The sequence below is a fragment of the Monopterus albus genome, unplaced genomic scaffold, assembly GCF_001952655.1.
Source record: "Monopterus albus unplaced genomic scaffold, M_albus_1.0 scaffold11.1, whole genome shotgun sequence".
Classification (NCBI taxonomy): Eukaryota; Metazoa; Chordata; class Actinopteri; order Synbranchiformes; family Synbranchidae; genus Monopterus; species Monopterus albus.
Genome location: NW_018127891.1, coordinates 2,846,042 through 2,860,558, shown reverse-complemented (window position 1 = coordinate 2,860,558; position 14,517 = coordinate 2,846,042). Strand labels below are relative to the sequence as shown.

General features: G+C 38.6%; 2 protein-coding genes across 12 annotated transcripts in view; both read left to right on the top strand.

Annotated features, from left to right (window-relative positions):
- Nucleotides 1-9,816, top strand: part of arhgef1 (Rho guanine nucleotide exchange factor (GEF) 1) — a 44,601-nt gene extending 34,785 nt beyond the window's left edge. For all 8 annotated transcript variants that reach the window (XM_020590091.1, XM_020590089.1, XM_020590092.1 and 5 more), the window contains 12 exons: nucleotides 1,626-1,726; nucleotides 1,901-1,975; nucleotides 2,091-2,166; nucleotides 3,041-3,208; nucleotides 3,313-3,400; nucleotides 3,490-3,597; nucleotides 3,722-3,774; nucleotides 3,920-4,063; nucleotides 4,186-4,314; nucleotides 5,117-5,301; nucleotides 5,737-5,841; nucleotides 6,742-9,816. In XM_020590091.1, the coding sequence (XP_020445747.1) occupies nucleotides 1,626-1,726; nucleotides 1,901-1,975; nucleotides 2,091-2,166; nucleotides 3,041-3,208; nucleotides 3,313-3,400; nucleotides 3,490-3,597; nucleotides 3,722-3,774; nucleotides 3,920-4,063; nucleotides 4,186-4,314; nucleotides 5,117-5,301; nucleotides 5,737-5,811 (1,202 nt within the window). In that variant the 3' untranslated portion in view covers nucleotides 5,812-5,841; nucleotides 6,742-9,816. The remainder of the gene's footprint in view (nucleotides 1-1,625; nucleotides 1,727-1,900; nucleotides 1,976-2,090; nucleotides 2,167-3,040; nucleotides 3,209-3,312; nucleotides 3,401-3,489; nucleotides 3,598-3,721; nucleotides 3,775-3,919; nucleotides 4,064-4,185; nucleotides 4,315-5,116; nucleotides 5,302-5,736; nucleotides 5,842-6,741) is intronic.
- A 1,517-nt stretch (nucleotides 9,817-11,333) lies between these two features.
- cd79a (CD79a molecule, immunoglobulin-associated alpha) lies at nucleotides 11,334-14,353 on the top strand. Of its 4 annotated transcripts, XM_020590184.1 has the most exons (6): nucleotides 11,334-11,437; nucleotides 11,871-12,023; nucleotides 12,126-12,215; nucleotides 12,800-12,912; nucleotides 13,221-13,283; nucleotides 13,488-14,353. In XM_020590184.1, the coding sequence occupies exons 1-6, from the start codon at nucleotides 11,386-11,388 to the stop codon at nucleotides 13,608-13,610; spliced, it is 594 nt and encodes a 197-aa protein (XP_020445840.1). In that variant the 5' UTR covers nucleotides 11,334-11,385; the 3' UTR covers nucleotides 13,611-14,353. The 4 variants fall into 4 exon arrangements, with proteins under 4 accessions (XP_020445840.1, XP_020445838.1, XP_020445839.1 ...); XM_020590182.1 differs by having other exon boundaries at nucleotides 11,874-12,215; XM_020590183.1 differs by having other exon boundaries at nucleotides 11,871-12,215; nucleotides 12,818-12,912.
- Nucleotides 14,354-14,517: the final 164 nt, after the last annotated feature.

Here is a 14,517-nt window from a genome sequence, read left to right as displayed (position 1 = left end):
ATTGTATTATTATTTATAGTGATGGATGTATCATCTGTACAAATGCTTCTTGCTAAACCAGGACCAACATTCACAAAGAACCTATTAAACTTATCAACTACATCCTCAAATCTATTGACCGGTGTGTCATTATCCATAAAATATTAAGGGTAGTTACTCATGCTGGTACTGTTTCTAATCAGTTTATTTAATATATTCCAAGTACCTCTCATGTTATTTTTATTATCCTCTAATACTTTAGAGTAATATAGTTTCTTACATCTCCTCAAAATCTCAATTAATTTGTTCTTATATGACTTATATTTTTCTTCCGCCTTCTTTGATCTGTCCTTTATGAATTCCTTATATAACACATTCTTCTTTTTACATGCATTCTGTAATCCCTTACTCATCCACGGTTTCCCACTGTAATTCCTCTTGTTTTTATACTGCTTACGAGGACAGTTCCTGTCATATACTTCCATGAATATATTTAAAAATTGCTCATATGCTTTATCTAAGTCTTCCTCATTGTAAACTGCTTCCCAGTCTTGCCCCAAAAAGTCCTCTTTTAGCCTCCTTACAGCATATTCGTTCATCACCTTCCTATAAAAAAGATTTGTTTTTGGCCTTTCATTTCTAACATGGCAGTCATAAACCAAAAATACTGGTAAATGATCACTGATATCATTTATAAGTAATCCACTAGACATTTTGCTATCAATATCATTAGTAAATATATTATCTATTAGTGTTGCATGCTGGTTGGCACTCGTGTCTCTCTGCAGGTCACTGTGCACCTTGTGTGAATTCATTTACTTCCATAGTTCTACTGTCAGGAAGAGCACAGATGTGTCTACAATTGATTAAAAAACTTTCATGAAATAAATGAAAACTATGGTTGTGAGGACAAGTTGTAGAGAATTTTAGACCAATTCAACAGCCTCCCCACCTTAGATGTGATATCACCACTATAGCTGCTGAATGTTTCTCTTCATAGAGACCAGTGTAGAGTATTTCTCATTTTCAACTATTTTAACAAACATTCAAACAAAATGGATTCTTCTGAAAAGGATGAATGAAATTTAAAAGTTTAATCTACAGTAGGTCAAACTCATCATCAGTGAGCCTTGGGTGTCCATGACCCTGTTTCTGGTTCACTGTCTGTCCTTCCTTAGACACTGCTGATAGGTACTTATCGGTGTATATTTTATATATATCTGGGTTTATTAAGCATTGAAAAGGTGGGATGAAAATTGTTAAAGTAATGAAATGAGTGAAACAAGTGACAAAGGATATTCCACTTACAAGTGTGTCTGGTGTTTGTCAATGTTACATTCTGATACATGAGATTGTACCTTTTTATGACAAGCATCGGATGAGATGCAGTATGCATCTATGTTTCATCTTAAGAGTAAATGATGCAGAATATTATGCTAATGTTTTTAACCATATGTGACGGTCTATATCAGAACATGGGGAAAATGTGGACAGTATTTACACAAGTACTATGATTTAAGCACAACACAGAACTTTAAATTTTTGTCACTCCCAGGTTCTTATGTAAACTTGATGTTTTGCTTTTGTTCAGGCTCTGTTGTGAAAGCTGCATTTTCCTCAAATTTGGGTTTTCTTTCTCTCCACAGAGGACCTAACAGAGAAGGAGAGGATCCAGCAGAGCGCAGAGTGCTGCAGAAAGATCCTCAACCATGTCAATGAGGCGGTCAAAGTGATGGAGAACCTATTGGTGAGAAACACACAATCCATCAGTCCTCACACTGTTATGTAGTGATTGATCACCAGTTGGAGTCTAGTAAATTAATTTGAGAACCTCTGAAGGTCTCTGCTTGTTAGACTACTTCTACTTCAGAGCTGTGCTATGTGTCCTTTCTCTGACCCCCTAATCTGTCTCTGTTCCCAGACTTTGAGGGAGTACCAGCGTAAACTGGACACATCAGGGCTCAAACCAAGTAACGAGCTTTATACTGAATATAGGGTGAGGTTCTTTCACCTAGGTTTTTCTGCACATTCTGTTTCACCTTACAGATTTTAATAGCTGTTTGAAAATCCATAATACCTTTTTCTCAGTGTTTGCCCTTTGTCTTTTCTAGAACATTGACCTGACTCAGAAGAAGATGCTTTATGAAGGTCCCCTGACCTGGAGAGTTACCAAAGAGAAAGCTATTGGTAAATACAAGGACAAAGGGGTTTTTTGCACAACATTTTTAGAACAATCTATTGGGCCGGTCGTATCATATTGTATTGTATTTGCTTACAAAGGCAAACATTGTTATCAAGCAATTTCATTTCCCTTTTTCAAGTGTGCAAATTAAGGTTTTCTATAAAGGAATGCCCAGCTGGAGTGCAGGTGCCTTTGTGAGACCTCACTGGCCCATTAACTTCCTTTTTTTTATATTTATCTCAGTTCAGTTCAACGCAGTACAACTTTATTATTCTTCCTAAGGGCAAATATATGTACCAGTTCTAGATTCCGATCAACAGATACTGTACATATACGACAGATAGGAGAAGAAATTAAAAACACTGTTGTTGCAAAACGAAACATAGAAAAAAAGTTTTATAAACTATGAGGTAGTGTTGTGGAAAGTGTAGTTTTTGTTGTTTAGTTTTTTTGTTGATACATATTGAACATCAGATGCAGCGGTCAACAGCAGAAACAGACTTTACATTTAACATACAGCAAGTGACGCTGCAGTGTAAACAGACCTGTCTACCGGTGAATGATCAACTGTAGGCACATGGTGCAAGCAGGCACAGGGTGGCCGAGCTTTGGCCCATGCTGACCAGTCAAGGTATTGCGTTGACGTTAGAAGTTCCAGTATTGTGACAACACCAGTGTGAAGTTGGTAATAAATACATTAATTAATAAATATAAAACTCTTAAACAATACACAATAGTGAAGCCGCAACCATAAAAAATTAGAATAGTGAGGAACTGAGAAAAGAGAACCACTCTGTCTCACTCTCTGTCCCTCTTTTCCTCCCTGTCCTCTGCTCTCTGTCTCTCTCCTTTGTCCCACTCCTTCCCCGTGTTTCTCAGAGGTGCAGTGTGTGTTACTTGGGGAACTACTGGTGCTTCTACAGAGGCAGGATGACAAGATGGTCCTCAAATGCCAGAGCAAGAGTAACATCGCTGTGCAGGAGGGCAAGCAGATGCTGAGCCCCATCATCAAGCTGGACTCAGTCTTTCTTCGTGAGGTGGCCACAGGTTAGCCGCACACAACAGTAAAATCACCACAGGTCACTGTTTTGGTGATTGTGAAATCAGTATCACTCAGCCTTCAACATGTTGTTCCTTTCCTGTTCTGCCAGATCGAAAGGCCTTCTATGTGATATTTACTTGGGACAGTGGTGCTCAGATCTACGAACTGGTGGCTCAGTCTGTTGGAGAGAGGAAAATGTGAGTGTCAAACAGGAACAGACAGACCAATTTGTTTCAGAAGGTAAACCACATGATGAGCTGTGATTCTGTTTGTATGTGTGTTTTAGCTGGACTGATGTCATAAAGTTAGCAGTGGATGATCTGAAGAAGAGCGGAGCACCCATGAAGCTGCAGCTGCCTCCTGGAGGGGGAGTACCTCCCTTCAGTCCCTCCACGTACGTGTCTGTGTATGTGTGTGTGTGTTCACTCATCTGTCAAGAGAGCAAGATATATTCACCGCCTGACAAAGTTCACTCATCTCAGAATATCTCATTTCTTTTGTCATTTTCTCTTCGTCAGGCTGAATGCCCCTTTGAGCCCGACTGAGAATGGAGGTTTGAAAAGCAGCAGTGGTGAGAACACAGCACTTTATCAGCTGAACACTTAATATATAGTACACGTTTTTATTTTGCAGCACATTTCTGAAAGCTCAAGTTAAGTTGTGTGTGTGTGTGTGTGTGTGTGTGTGTGTGTGTGTGTGTGTGTGTGCGTGTGTAGATCGAGATAAGGACAGCTTGATGGATGACAAGTCTTCAGACCCCAGGCACAGGCTGATTGATTTCCTGTCAGAAAAAGGCTTTGATGTGATAGGCCACTCCAACAACGATCAGGTGAAGGTGGCCAGCAGTGCTTTGGATGAAGGTGAATGAGGGTCTTCCTTGTTCTCTAGATGATTGTTTATAACTGTCTGCCTTGTCTTTCCATTCTTTCACTGTAGCGTGACTCTTATTTCTAATGAAAGCACTGAATCTGTCTCGTCTTAGTCGCATCACTGAAAAGGCTGCTGGTGGGTAGCATCAGTCTGTCAGAAGACTCACAGCCCGATGAAGAAAACGGAGAAGAGCGAACAGAAAGGTCCATGCAAGAAATGGATCAGAGCTTTCACTCAACAGGTAGGCTTTTGTGGTTTTAAAGGCAACTGATAGCATTCTCATGTCTGAGCGCTAATATGATGCTAGACTTAGCATAAACGGTGTGAGCCGGGGGGGAACAGCTTGCCTGGCTCTGTAATATCTCATATGGGTTTTTGTACAAAAAGGAAGTTGAAAAAGGTTTTACTTGCTGTTATAATTGCCAGACTAGTTCTTTGCCATGAACAGTAATTTGCTGGAGTTGTCACCACTGGTTTGCCAGGAATTGCTCACAGCTAAGAAATAGGGTTATTATCCATAACATGTTGTTTTCACACTTTTTTGTATATATATGTAAACATGCAAGCAATTACTTGTTAACCTTTAGACTGAGCTAGGCTAGTTGCTTCCCCTGTTTCCAGCATTTATGCTAACTTAAGCATCTAGTGGTGGTAGCTTTATATATACATAGAACACAAGCATGAGCATGGCATCAATCTTGTCATCAAACTCTTGACAAGAAAACTAAATATTGTCTTTAAGGGTCATGTTTAACTTTGGTAGAACTCTGGGCTGTGCAGCTTCGTGACCTTGATAAGTTCTAATATTGTTGATTGTTCTTACATGTGTTCTGATGCTTCATGAATGAAAAGCTCATTGTGTACTGTGTGCTTTTTTTTATCACACCATTACAAACTGAAATAAAACAGATATTAGGAGATTTATTTTAACTAGGAAGCTGTACAGTCCAAAATACTGCTCATGTTAAATATCACTGAGTACTGGTCTGACTGCAGCTTAAACTGAATCCTCACACATTTAAATCAAGTCTTTCCATTCACAGAAGAAAGCAGCACCACGGCCAGAGGAGAGGACCAGGAGAACAATAACACGTGTGAAACGGATTGCGCAGCGATGAAAGGAGAGGAGGACAGGAGCATCAGTGCGCCCCTGGTGTTGTCCCAGGAGAGGATGGAGGAAGTGTGCAGGAGGATCAATTTTCTGGAGGAACAAGTAAAGAGATTACAGGTGAGAGAGATGGATGAGAATATAGAGGAAAACTGTGAGGAGATTCTATGACAGCGGCAGATAAAGATGAAAGACACAACAAAAGACAGAAGCTGCCTGGAAAGAGACGCAGAGTAGGGTGTCAAGGATTTCACTGAGGATAACTTAAGTAAGGAGTGAGCCATGGTGTACTTGGGACAAATCGGACCAAAATGGCACAAAAGAGAAACTAGAGAATAGAAAACCATTTAACCACTGCTGTTATTGCTTGGCTGAAAATTGCCTCGTGAAATTGGACATCTCTTTGAAAATGGCAATCATGTCCAGAGCTTCGCAATGAGATGTGTCAGAGAAGCAACAAGGGAGACAAAGAGGGGATGTTAAAAGGAGGAGGTTGAACTGTGCGCGTGTGTGTGACTGCAGTTCCTAAGGTGATATTGATTTTGTGTGTTGCAGACTGTAGAAGAGGAGCACCACAGGCTGCAGGAGGCCCTATCTGAGTTCTCACTGCAGGGGGGTCATTTCCAGTGAGACACCATCACGCCACCTGCTGGTCACCAGGTGAGACAACGTTTTCACTACTGAAAAGCTGTAGTGTGATGTATTTAAGTATCAGCATTCATCATCAAAAGGTTTAGGTTCAGGGGGGTTGGGGGGGGGGAGCACACAGTGCTTTTCAGCGTAAAATGTGATTGGTATTTCTTGTACCAATTTTTTGAATTAAAACATCATGGTTATTAGGCTTTCAATAATAAAATAAATGATTGTTACCTTATTCATAAAAAACTATCCAAACCACATGCAGTATGCTTTACATGGGAAAATCAAGATAAAACAATTCAACACTGTAGCATAAGTTAATAAAACTAGATCACAAAAAGTACAGAAAATGCAATAAAATTAAATATTCAACAATAGAGGGTGAAATAAACAGATAAACATGTTCAAACTCAAAAGTAAAAATTCAGTAAACCTTCTTAACATCAGGTTTAGTTGACCTATAGTTACTTTTTAAGTAATATCTTCTATAATTAATGATTTGCATAATTTCTTTTTTTACCTAAAACCATGCTCAGGAGTTTAGCAGACCTTTTTAAAGCTCTGAGTTGTAAGCTATGAGTTCTCTGTATGGTCCAAAGAACCTAACATAAATAAGATCATGTAGCTTGTGTATATAACCTGAGACATGAAGCTCAAAGCAAGAAGGGATGAAAATCACATTCTGATGCTGGTAAAGCTTAATTTCTCTGCGCACATGAAAACAAATACATGTCACCTAGATGAGTAAATTTTCAACAGCTCATTTCTAGTCTCATTTCCATTTTTTAACTAAAGAATGATGCCTCTTTGAGAGATTTTAGCAAGTAACTGTGAAAGTGATGAAATGATGGCTGTGACATCACCAATATCATTACCTTTCTATATTAATAATTAATCTTTTCTTCTCATTTCTTCTTTTAGATTTTAACCTCTGCTGGGTTGGAGTGCAAGAGAGACTTTCAGAGGCTTCCCTGAAAATTCCTAAATCTGCATAAGTCAAGCCTGGACCATTGCTGCTTTATTTGTTTATGTCACAGCTTTTTGCAGCCAGGCAGGAAGTTTTCTGCCTGACAGAGGAGAGGGAGGGATTTCTGCGCAGGGCAATAGTTCAGTGATGGAACATGGGAGGTGTGTGCATGTGTATGTGTGTCTGTTTGTGTGCATGCTTGATAATAAGGTATACACAGGAAAAAAAAAACAAAAAAAAAAAAGCAAGACCCTACTTTTGAGTGGGAGGTTATATTTGCGGAGTGGTGCCAAAAAAGAAGCACTATTTTGCTGTTAGAGAGATGCTGCCTAACAAACTGTAGAGATTGCATTCTGCTGTAACACACATATGCACACCAGAGACATGCACACTAGGAAATAACTTCTGATTATTGCCAATAGCAGATGTACAGTAATGGAGAAACCCTATATTTGCCTGTCAAATTATCTAAACCAGGTGGAACCCTTAAGGTGCCAATGTAGCATTTGAAGATGTTTTGAAATACTACTGCTGATATATAGTGTTATTTGTAGTCTATGCCAAAGTTCCACAGAGATGCACTTTTTTTTTCTTATCAGAATCAGTTGAGCCCACTGTTTTTGCAAAATTTATTAAGGTTACTCTCAGTAGTTACTCAGTACTGTCAGTTTTTGAACTGCTGGACCTGAAAAGATGCATGCAAGAATGGGTGTGTATGTGTGTTACAAATTTTTTAATTAAAAATGTGTGTATTTGGGGGTTCTTACTGTTATTACGTCACATGGAAACAGTTATATATCATGGCGCTATAGGTAATCATGATGTTAATAATGGAGACTTCTTTGTATCTACCGCTTTTATTTATTCCTCGAAGTCCTGTTAGGTCAGTGAGTCGCCTCACACAGGGGAAACTGTTACAGCATTGGGCTGAGAAAGATAAGAGCAGGGTGTCAGTGAAAAGACAAAACAAGAAGGCAATTCATGGATGTGTAACAGAGATAAAGGCAGAGAGTAAAGAGAGCAGATGCAGAGATGGGGAGTGAGTTTTAGAGGCTGTTGCTTTGGTTTATTTGAAGCCAGTTTGAACCAGATGGTCATGAGAAGATGTGTATAAACCATGACATTAGGATTTGTGCTCACTGTACAGAAGAAAAATGTATGTACACACACATCTACAAACACTGAGGGCCTAGTGCTGTAGCAGTGTTGTTCACTGCCAAGCTAACTTCTGTAGCATCATCTTCCCTAAGGGAGTCCACAGCTCCTGATCCAAAACACAGACTTCAGAGGAGGTTATGAATTGTATTATGTGCCGTTAGATTCACATGTTGCTAGTTTTTAAAAAGGTCTATTCTTCCCTGGCAGCAGTATTTGTACCAAAATTGTGCTGTGTCTTTCTATTTTATTCAGCAGTTGACTGTAATTATAATGGTGTGATATGAGTAGTGGCACAACTGTGGCCATGCACACAGGACCAAAGACGACAAAGTACTGTTGCATCCTCACATAAGCTCTGGTTTTCTTTTTGGCATTTCATCTGTATATTAGCACATCACTTAATGCTGATGGCACACCAGCACAGCAAAAGTAAAGGCAACTTAAAGGGTTTCAGAAGCACAGATGAACAAGGCACTGGTTGTCAATAAAGTACCACATTTTCAGTTCTCCAGCTAATGTAAATATATAGATGAAGAATGAAGCTCTAGCCTTGTGACCAAGCACAATCTATAAATCTGCCATTTCTTGTAAACACTTCATTGACTTTAATGAGTCCTCAGGGTCTTTCTGGGTCAGCAAAGTAAAAACAAGCTGTACTGTTGTGACCTGGTTTTGGGGGCGAGACTGAACAAGTACAAAGCAACAAGCCAGTCAGTGATGGTACAAAGGAATTGGTGACAATCTGAAGGGGGGAGAACTGCAATCATTACCCAGTGCCACTCTCACAGTACTGTAATCATGATCACTTCCTGATATGCATTCTCATTGTTGTTGCCACAATATGTATGCCCTTCACTTCTGTATCAAATTATGCAAATGACAGTGCTATCAGTCACTTGACTGTCACAAGTTGCTAAAATATGCGTTTGTGTGAACGTTTCTACCATTCCTCTGAGAAACTGTACATAAATGTTATTTTGAAGGAGAAGTGGAGAGAAAGTATAAATTAGCTCCCTTTGTTTTCAATAAGCTTATTAGCTGCATACACCTCATGATAACACGCTCACCTCTTGTGATAGCATGCTCACCTTTTCCTGCTGCACAGTTTTACCATATGATGATGTGTATTTCATTTACTTAAATGGGTCGGGGAGGATTTTGTCACAGTTTTTGTTAGCAGCGAGAGAGACAGGACTCGTCTGTATCTTGTCTATGCATGAGCAAATTTAACAATTAATTATATTAACAATTATGCAAACTTTGTAACCATGACATATGTTTTTTTAAAGTGTGACTAAAAATGTAAACCCACACTGAGCTGTGGCTAGTCAGCCTACCAGTGGAATACATGCATTGTAGAGATTATCTCAACCACGGATTTTTAACTGTTAAACTGCCGGTGTCAGTAGGTTCGAACCAGTTAACACCAGCATACAGTGATGCCTTCATATTTCACTGGCAAAAAGACTATTACAGCCGCTCCTTGCTCTCTCTCTCTCCTCCAGATGCTCTTCCTCATGTATTCTATATACAGATAGCTAGCCGGATAGAAAATATATTTATAGAGTGATGCCTTGTTCTGATGATTGAGTTTGTTGCTTCATAAAGGGCTGTTAAGTCTACAAACACAATCACTGGTGTTCTGATGGACACTCTTGCATGGAGAACTTCAGACAGTGAGAGATGATGACCAAATGACTCATGGGCATCAAGGGATGTTAAGAGTTTTAACTTGGCCTACACCAAACTGTTTGTGTCCATTTATATTATAATAATAGGATTTTAGCCCTTTACCAACTCTGCCAACCAGTGCTCTGTATAGAAGAAAACACTGTCATCTTGTCTGTCTATAAACAATGAATATGCAAGAACTATACTGTGTATTTGGACTTTTGTTTTATTGTGTAAGACGCTCTTTAATGATTTATACTTAAGGAAATTTGTGGTACGTTCTGTTTTTTAATTCTTAAATTTTTTTTTAATAAATTGGGTAAAAAATACCAGCTTGGTCATTTTATATAGTTATGAGTCAGTTATAATTTTATAATAATTACAGACTTATTCTTTGGGGTGCAAGGATTTCTGGATGTGGATTAATATGGTACATAGTGTATGAATGCTGTGTTTAGACATTAATTGTACTAGACTCCTTGTGTTGATATATTTGAACCTTATCCTGTATCTGTATATCCCTTTCAAATATACAACGTATATAAAAAAAAAAGGTACTTCAGAAAGTATTCAAACCCCTTCACTTTTTGCATATTTCATGTAGATTTAATTTTATTTGATTAATGTTGCCATTTTTGCTTAGCAACCCACACCCAGTAACCCATAATGATAAAGTAAAAAAAACATTTTTAGAAATGTTTGCAAATGTATTAACAATTAAAAACTGAAATTTAGTAGATTGTAGAAACCCCTTTGCAAGGAGCTTCTACAAGTTTGCCCACCTCGGGCAGTCTATCCCAGTCTTCTTGGCAGATGCTCTTAAGCTCCGTCAAGTTGAATGGGAAGTGTTTGTGAACTGCCATCATCAGGTCTCTCCAGTGATGTTCTGTGGGGTTTAAGGCTGGGCCACTCAAGGACAGTCAGAGACTTGTCCTCCACACCATCCTTGTCTTGGCTGTATGTGTCAGGTCACTGTTGTGCTGAAAGGTGAACCGCCACCTCAGTCTCGGGTCACTGTATGAGCTGGTTTTCTTAAAGGACCTCTGTATTTGGCTGCATTCATTGTTTCCTCAATTCAGTCTCCCTGTCTCTGCCAATGAGAAAGTCTCATAGCATGGCGCTGCCACCATCAGGCTTCACTGTAGTGATGGTAGCCTTCTGTATTAGCCAGGTGATAAGCACTGCCTGGTGTTCACCAGGCAAACAGTTCAATTGTTTTTATCATCAAAAAGAGTATTTTTCTAATGCTCTTGAGTTTTGAAATTGGCCTACCTTTTACTCAAAGTGGCTTCTCTCTACTCCACTTCGCTCTACTCTACCACAAATGCCTGACTGATGGAGAGCAGCTGAAATGTCATTCTTCTGGCAGGCTCTCTGCAGAGGACTTATGAAGCTCTGTTAGACTGACTGATGGGTTCTTTGTCAGGTCTCTGACCAAAACCCTTCTTGCACTATACTCTAAAAACATGTTTTCAGTTGGTCATTAACATTTGAGTGTTGATTGATGGGCAAAAATGGCAGCTTTATTCATACAAAGTGTACACAAAGCAAAGTACTCTGAATCCCTTGGGGGGCTGTATTTATACACTTATATTTCTAATGCATGCAGATATATCTTTTATGTAAATGTGGGACGTTCCAAATTCGTTCAAGCGTAAATCCTGATTGAGAAAAACAAGACACCGGTATGTCATTACAACAGTGAAGGCTGGATCATTGTTGTGTAAAACATTTGCCTCAGTTAAGTAATTTTAATCCTTAGATTAAAAATGTGTGAGAAAATTGAGAGATCGTTGATCTTTGTTCTTTGCTGCTTGGCAGGTGAGTGATGATTTTTAAGACCTTAAAATATCTGAAAATGTCATATTTGAGTGAAAGTGTTTATATTTCAGTAAATGCCATTATGTGTTGGGTTTGGAGGAAATTAGGTATTTCTAGTCTAGTTGGTTAAATGTCAGTATATGCTTTTATTCTGAATAACTATTCTATATTAATATAGCTTTATGACGTTTAACTCTGAGTTCTGCTTCAGTGAACCACATTTCCTGTCAGAGCAGATGGCTGTACTGACATGTTGCATTTTTGCTCTGTTAATTTTGCCTAATTGTTTTGTATATTGCTCATTTTATATCAACTTTTACGACCTTATTTGCCCATTGTGAATAGAAATTATACTACTATATTATATGCAATTGTTAGGAAATGATTTGACAAATACTGGGTTAAAATTAAATAATAGACACATTTTTTTCAGCAGTGGGTTCAGCACAGGATGAGGTGACTTTAGAGTTGGACAAGCCCTTTTTGGATGTGAGTGTCTCTCAAAATACTGTCCTGGAGTGCTGCTTCAATCCCAATTTGAAGTCAGTAAATTTCACCTGGTTCAAAGTACTTCGAAATGACACGGGTAATTTTTCTACATTTGCTGTGGATCTTTCAATCTATGTTTCTGCAAACCAAACATCCAAAGATAACGGTATACATTGTGGTACCCTAACCTTCACGTCAGTCCAGTTCAGTGACACTGGACTATACCGCTGTTTACTGAACTACAGTGTCGAGTGGAGTTATACACATGGGACCTACCTGCAAGTCTCTGGTGAGTGCATGTGGGAGGGGTATTATTTGCAGTGCATACTACTCAGAAATGTGTTAAATTGGTATGTTTAACATGGAGAGATGCCAGTCAAGTGAGCTCTAAACAATGCTTATACATCATAATCCATATAGCCTTAATTTAGCAAGAGCTTGGTGAGTGGCAGCATCCTTGCATATTGCTGTTCATTCAATCTTTACATCTTAAGAATGCCTAATTAAATGCAAATTGCTGATGTGTAAATGTATATCAACCACTAAACTTCTCTAGGAACTATGTGTAAAATAACCAGTATTAGTTTACAAGAACATATTGCCTTTACCTAAAATACTGTCAATTGTCTATTTATTTATTTATTTTGCATTAGACTGTACTGTATATGAAATAGTACAGTAGCTTAACAATTGATCTTGTAATAAAACTCCAAGTAAGCCTTTAGGAAACATATCTGTTAGCCTGATTCATTTTTAGATGCTCCAGATTATTTCAAATGTGCTCGCTCACATGCTACAAAGACAAGTTAGTGTTTGTATGTGAATACCTACAGACAGAACTGTTGTTTAGTTTGTTTCACCTCTGAACCCCAGAACACGTGATGTTAACAGGCCTCAGTGAAAGCACCAAAAACAAGATCCTGACAGCTGAAGGAATCTTACTGCTACTGTGTGTGCTGCTGCCTTCTGCCATCCTTCTCCGCAAGGTCAGAGGGTAACATTAGTATGAATGATGCATTAACATACATACACTGCCTTGTCAGCTACCCCTGACCTGCAATATTGATGTTAAAGTTATGATTAATTTCCAGCATTTCTCAATAGTAATATTGCCTTATCACTCATGTCAACACCAGAAATTAATGCAATCAGTGAAACAGCCCTGCTTTGACTGTTCTTACCACACTGAGCTATATCTGCATTTGTCAAACGTTTCTCTGAATGTTTCTTGCCTTTACTTGATTGGGAGTTGCATCATTTAACAGGTTTTCCAACTTGTGTTTTCCTTTCACAGTCAAAGAGAGTAAGTGAACAGGAGAAAAAGAAAGCCAAGAAGGAAGAGGAAAACATATATCAGGTGAAATGAATCACATCCTCTCTGAGTCAAACACATGCCGTGGCATGCATATGGCAAATACTAGTCCATGTACTTTTGCTGAAAGCAGGATCCAAGACATGAACAAACATGTTATCTTATGCGACCAATCAATTAAACAAGTTTGTTATGTTTCATTGATTTTTCTGTTTACTTGAATTCCATCCTCCTTATCTCATGCACCAGGGGCTAAATCTGGATGACTGTTGCACCACATATGATCAGATCGAACGGTCCCAGGCACAGGGCCCGTACCAAGATGTCTGCAACATTATGGAGGAAGAGGAGATCCAGCTGGAGAAGCCTTGAAGGAAAGGGGAGAGTCCGAGTTTAAGTTTAAATGTGATAAATATCAGGCTCATTTCGATTTTTCGATTTTTAACATTGCCAGCAGTTAGTGTTTTAACATTTGACAGCATATTATTTAATCAGCTTGATTCATTTAAGATTAATAGACTAAAAAAAATTGGACTTCAAAAGAGAAGGCCCTATTTGACAAAACAACCTCATCAAGTTTCATTAATGGGTCTTTAGCCAGAATGTTCCATTACTTTTGTACATTTTTATGCAGTTGTGTGTGTTGTCTACTCCAAAATTTCTCAAGTTTTCATGGCATACAATTGTCAGTATTTAAATGTTAACTACCCTTCAGGTCGCCAATATCCTACAACAAACATATCACAACCCTGCACTCAGTGGCTATAATATTCTGAACATAACATATAATCTTGATGTTTCCTCGTAATAGTGGAATATGGGTAAAATTTTGCTTTTAAGCCAACATAAAGGAGAAGTCCTGGAAGTGCTCAGAGAAACATTTGAATGTTTATGATTTCCTGACGATTGTGGTTGAAAGCTTTTGAGTGGACATTGTGCTGGGATTATTTTGATGCTTCTTAAATGATTTTTTATATATATAAAGCCTTTTTCTAAATGAGTTATTGATGTGTGACAATTTAACCGCTTTCTGTCATGTTTGTAAGTGCTCAGAAATAAAGATATGTAAAAAAGACAATAATTTATTAACGTAAAAAAAATCATCAATCCTCTGCTGAATGGAATAGCGGTTAATTGACTAATGGCTCACGTTTCCTTTATCCAGTGGCGTTATAGCAATGGGGCGGATGCTTGTTGATTTTCGTGGTCGTGATTGGCCACCGCACCGCAACGGAGCCATTCACTGCCTTTCACTTTGGGGTGGGCGGGGCTTCGGCGC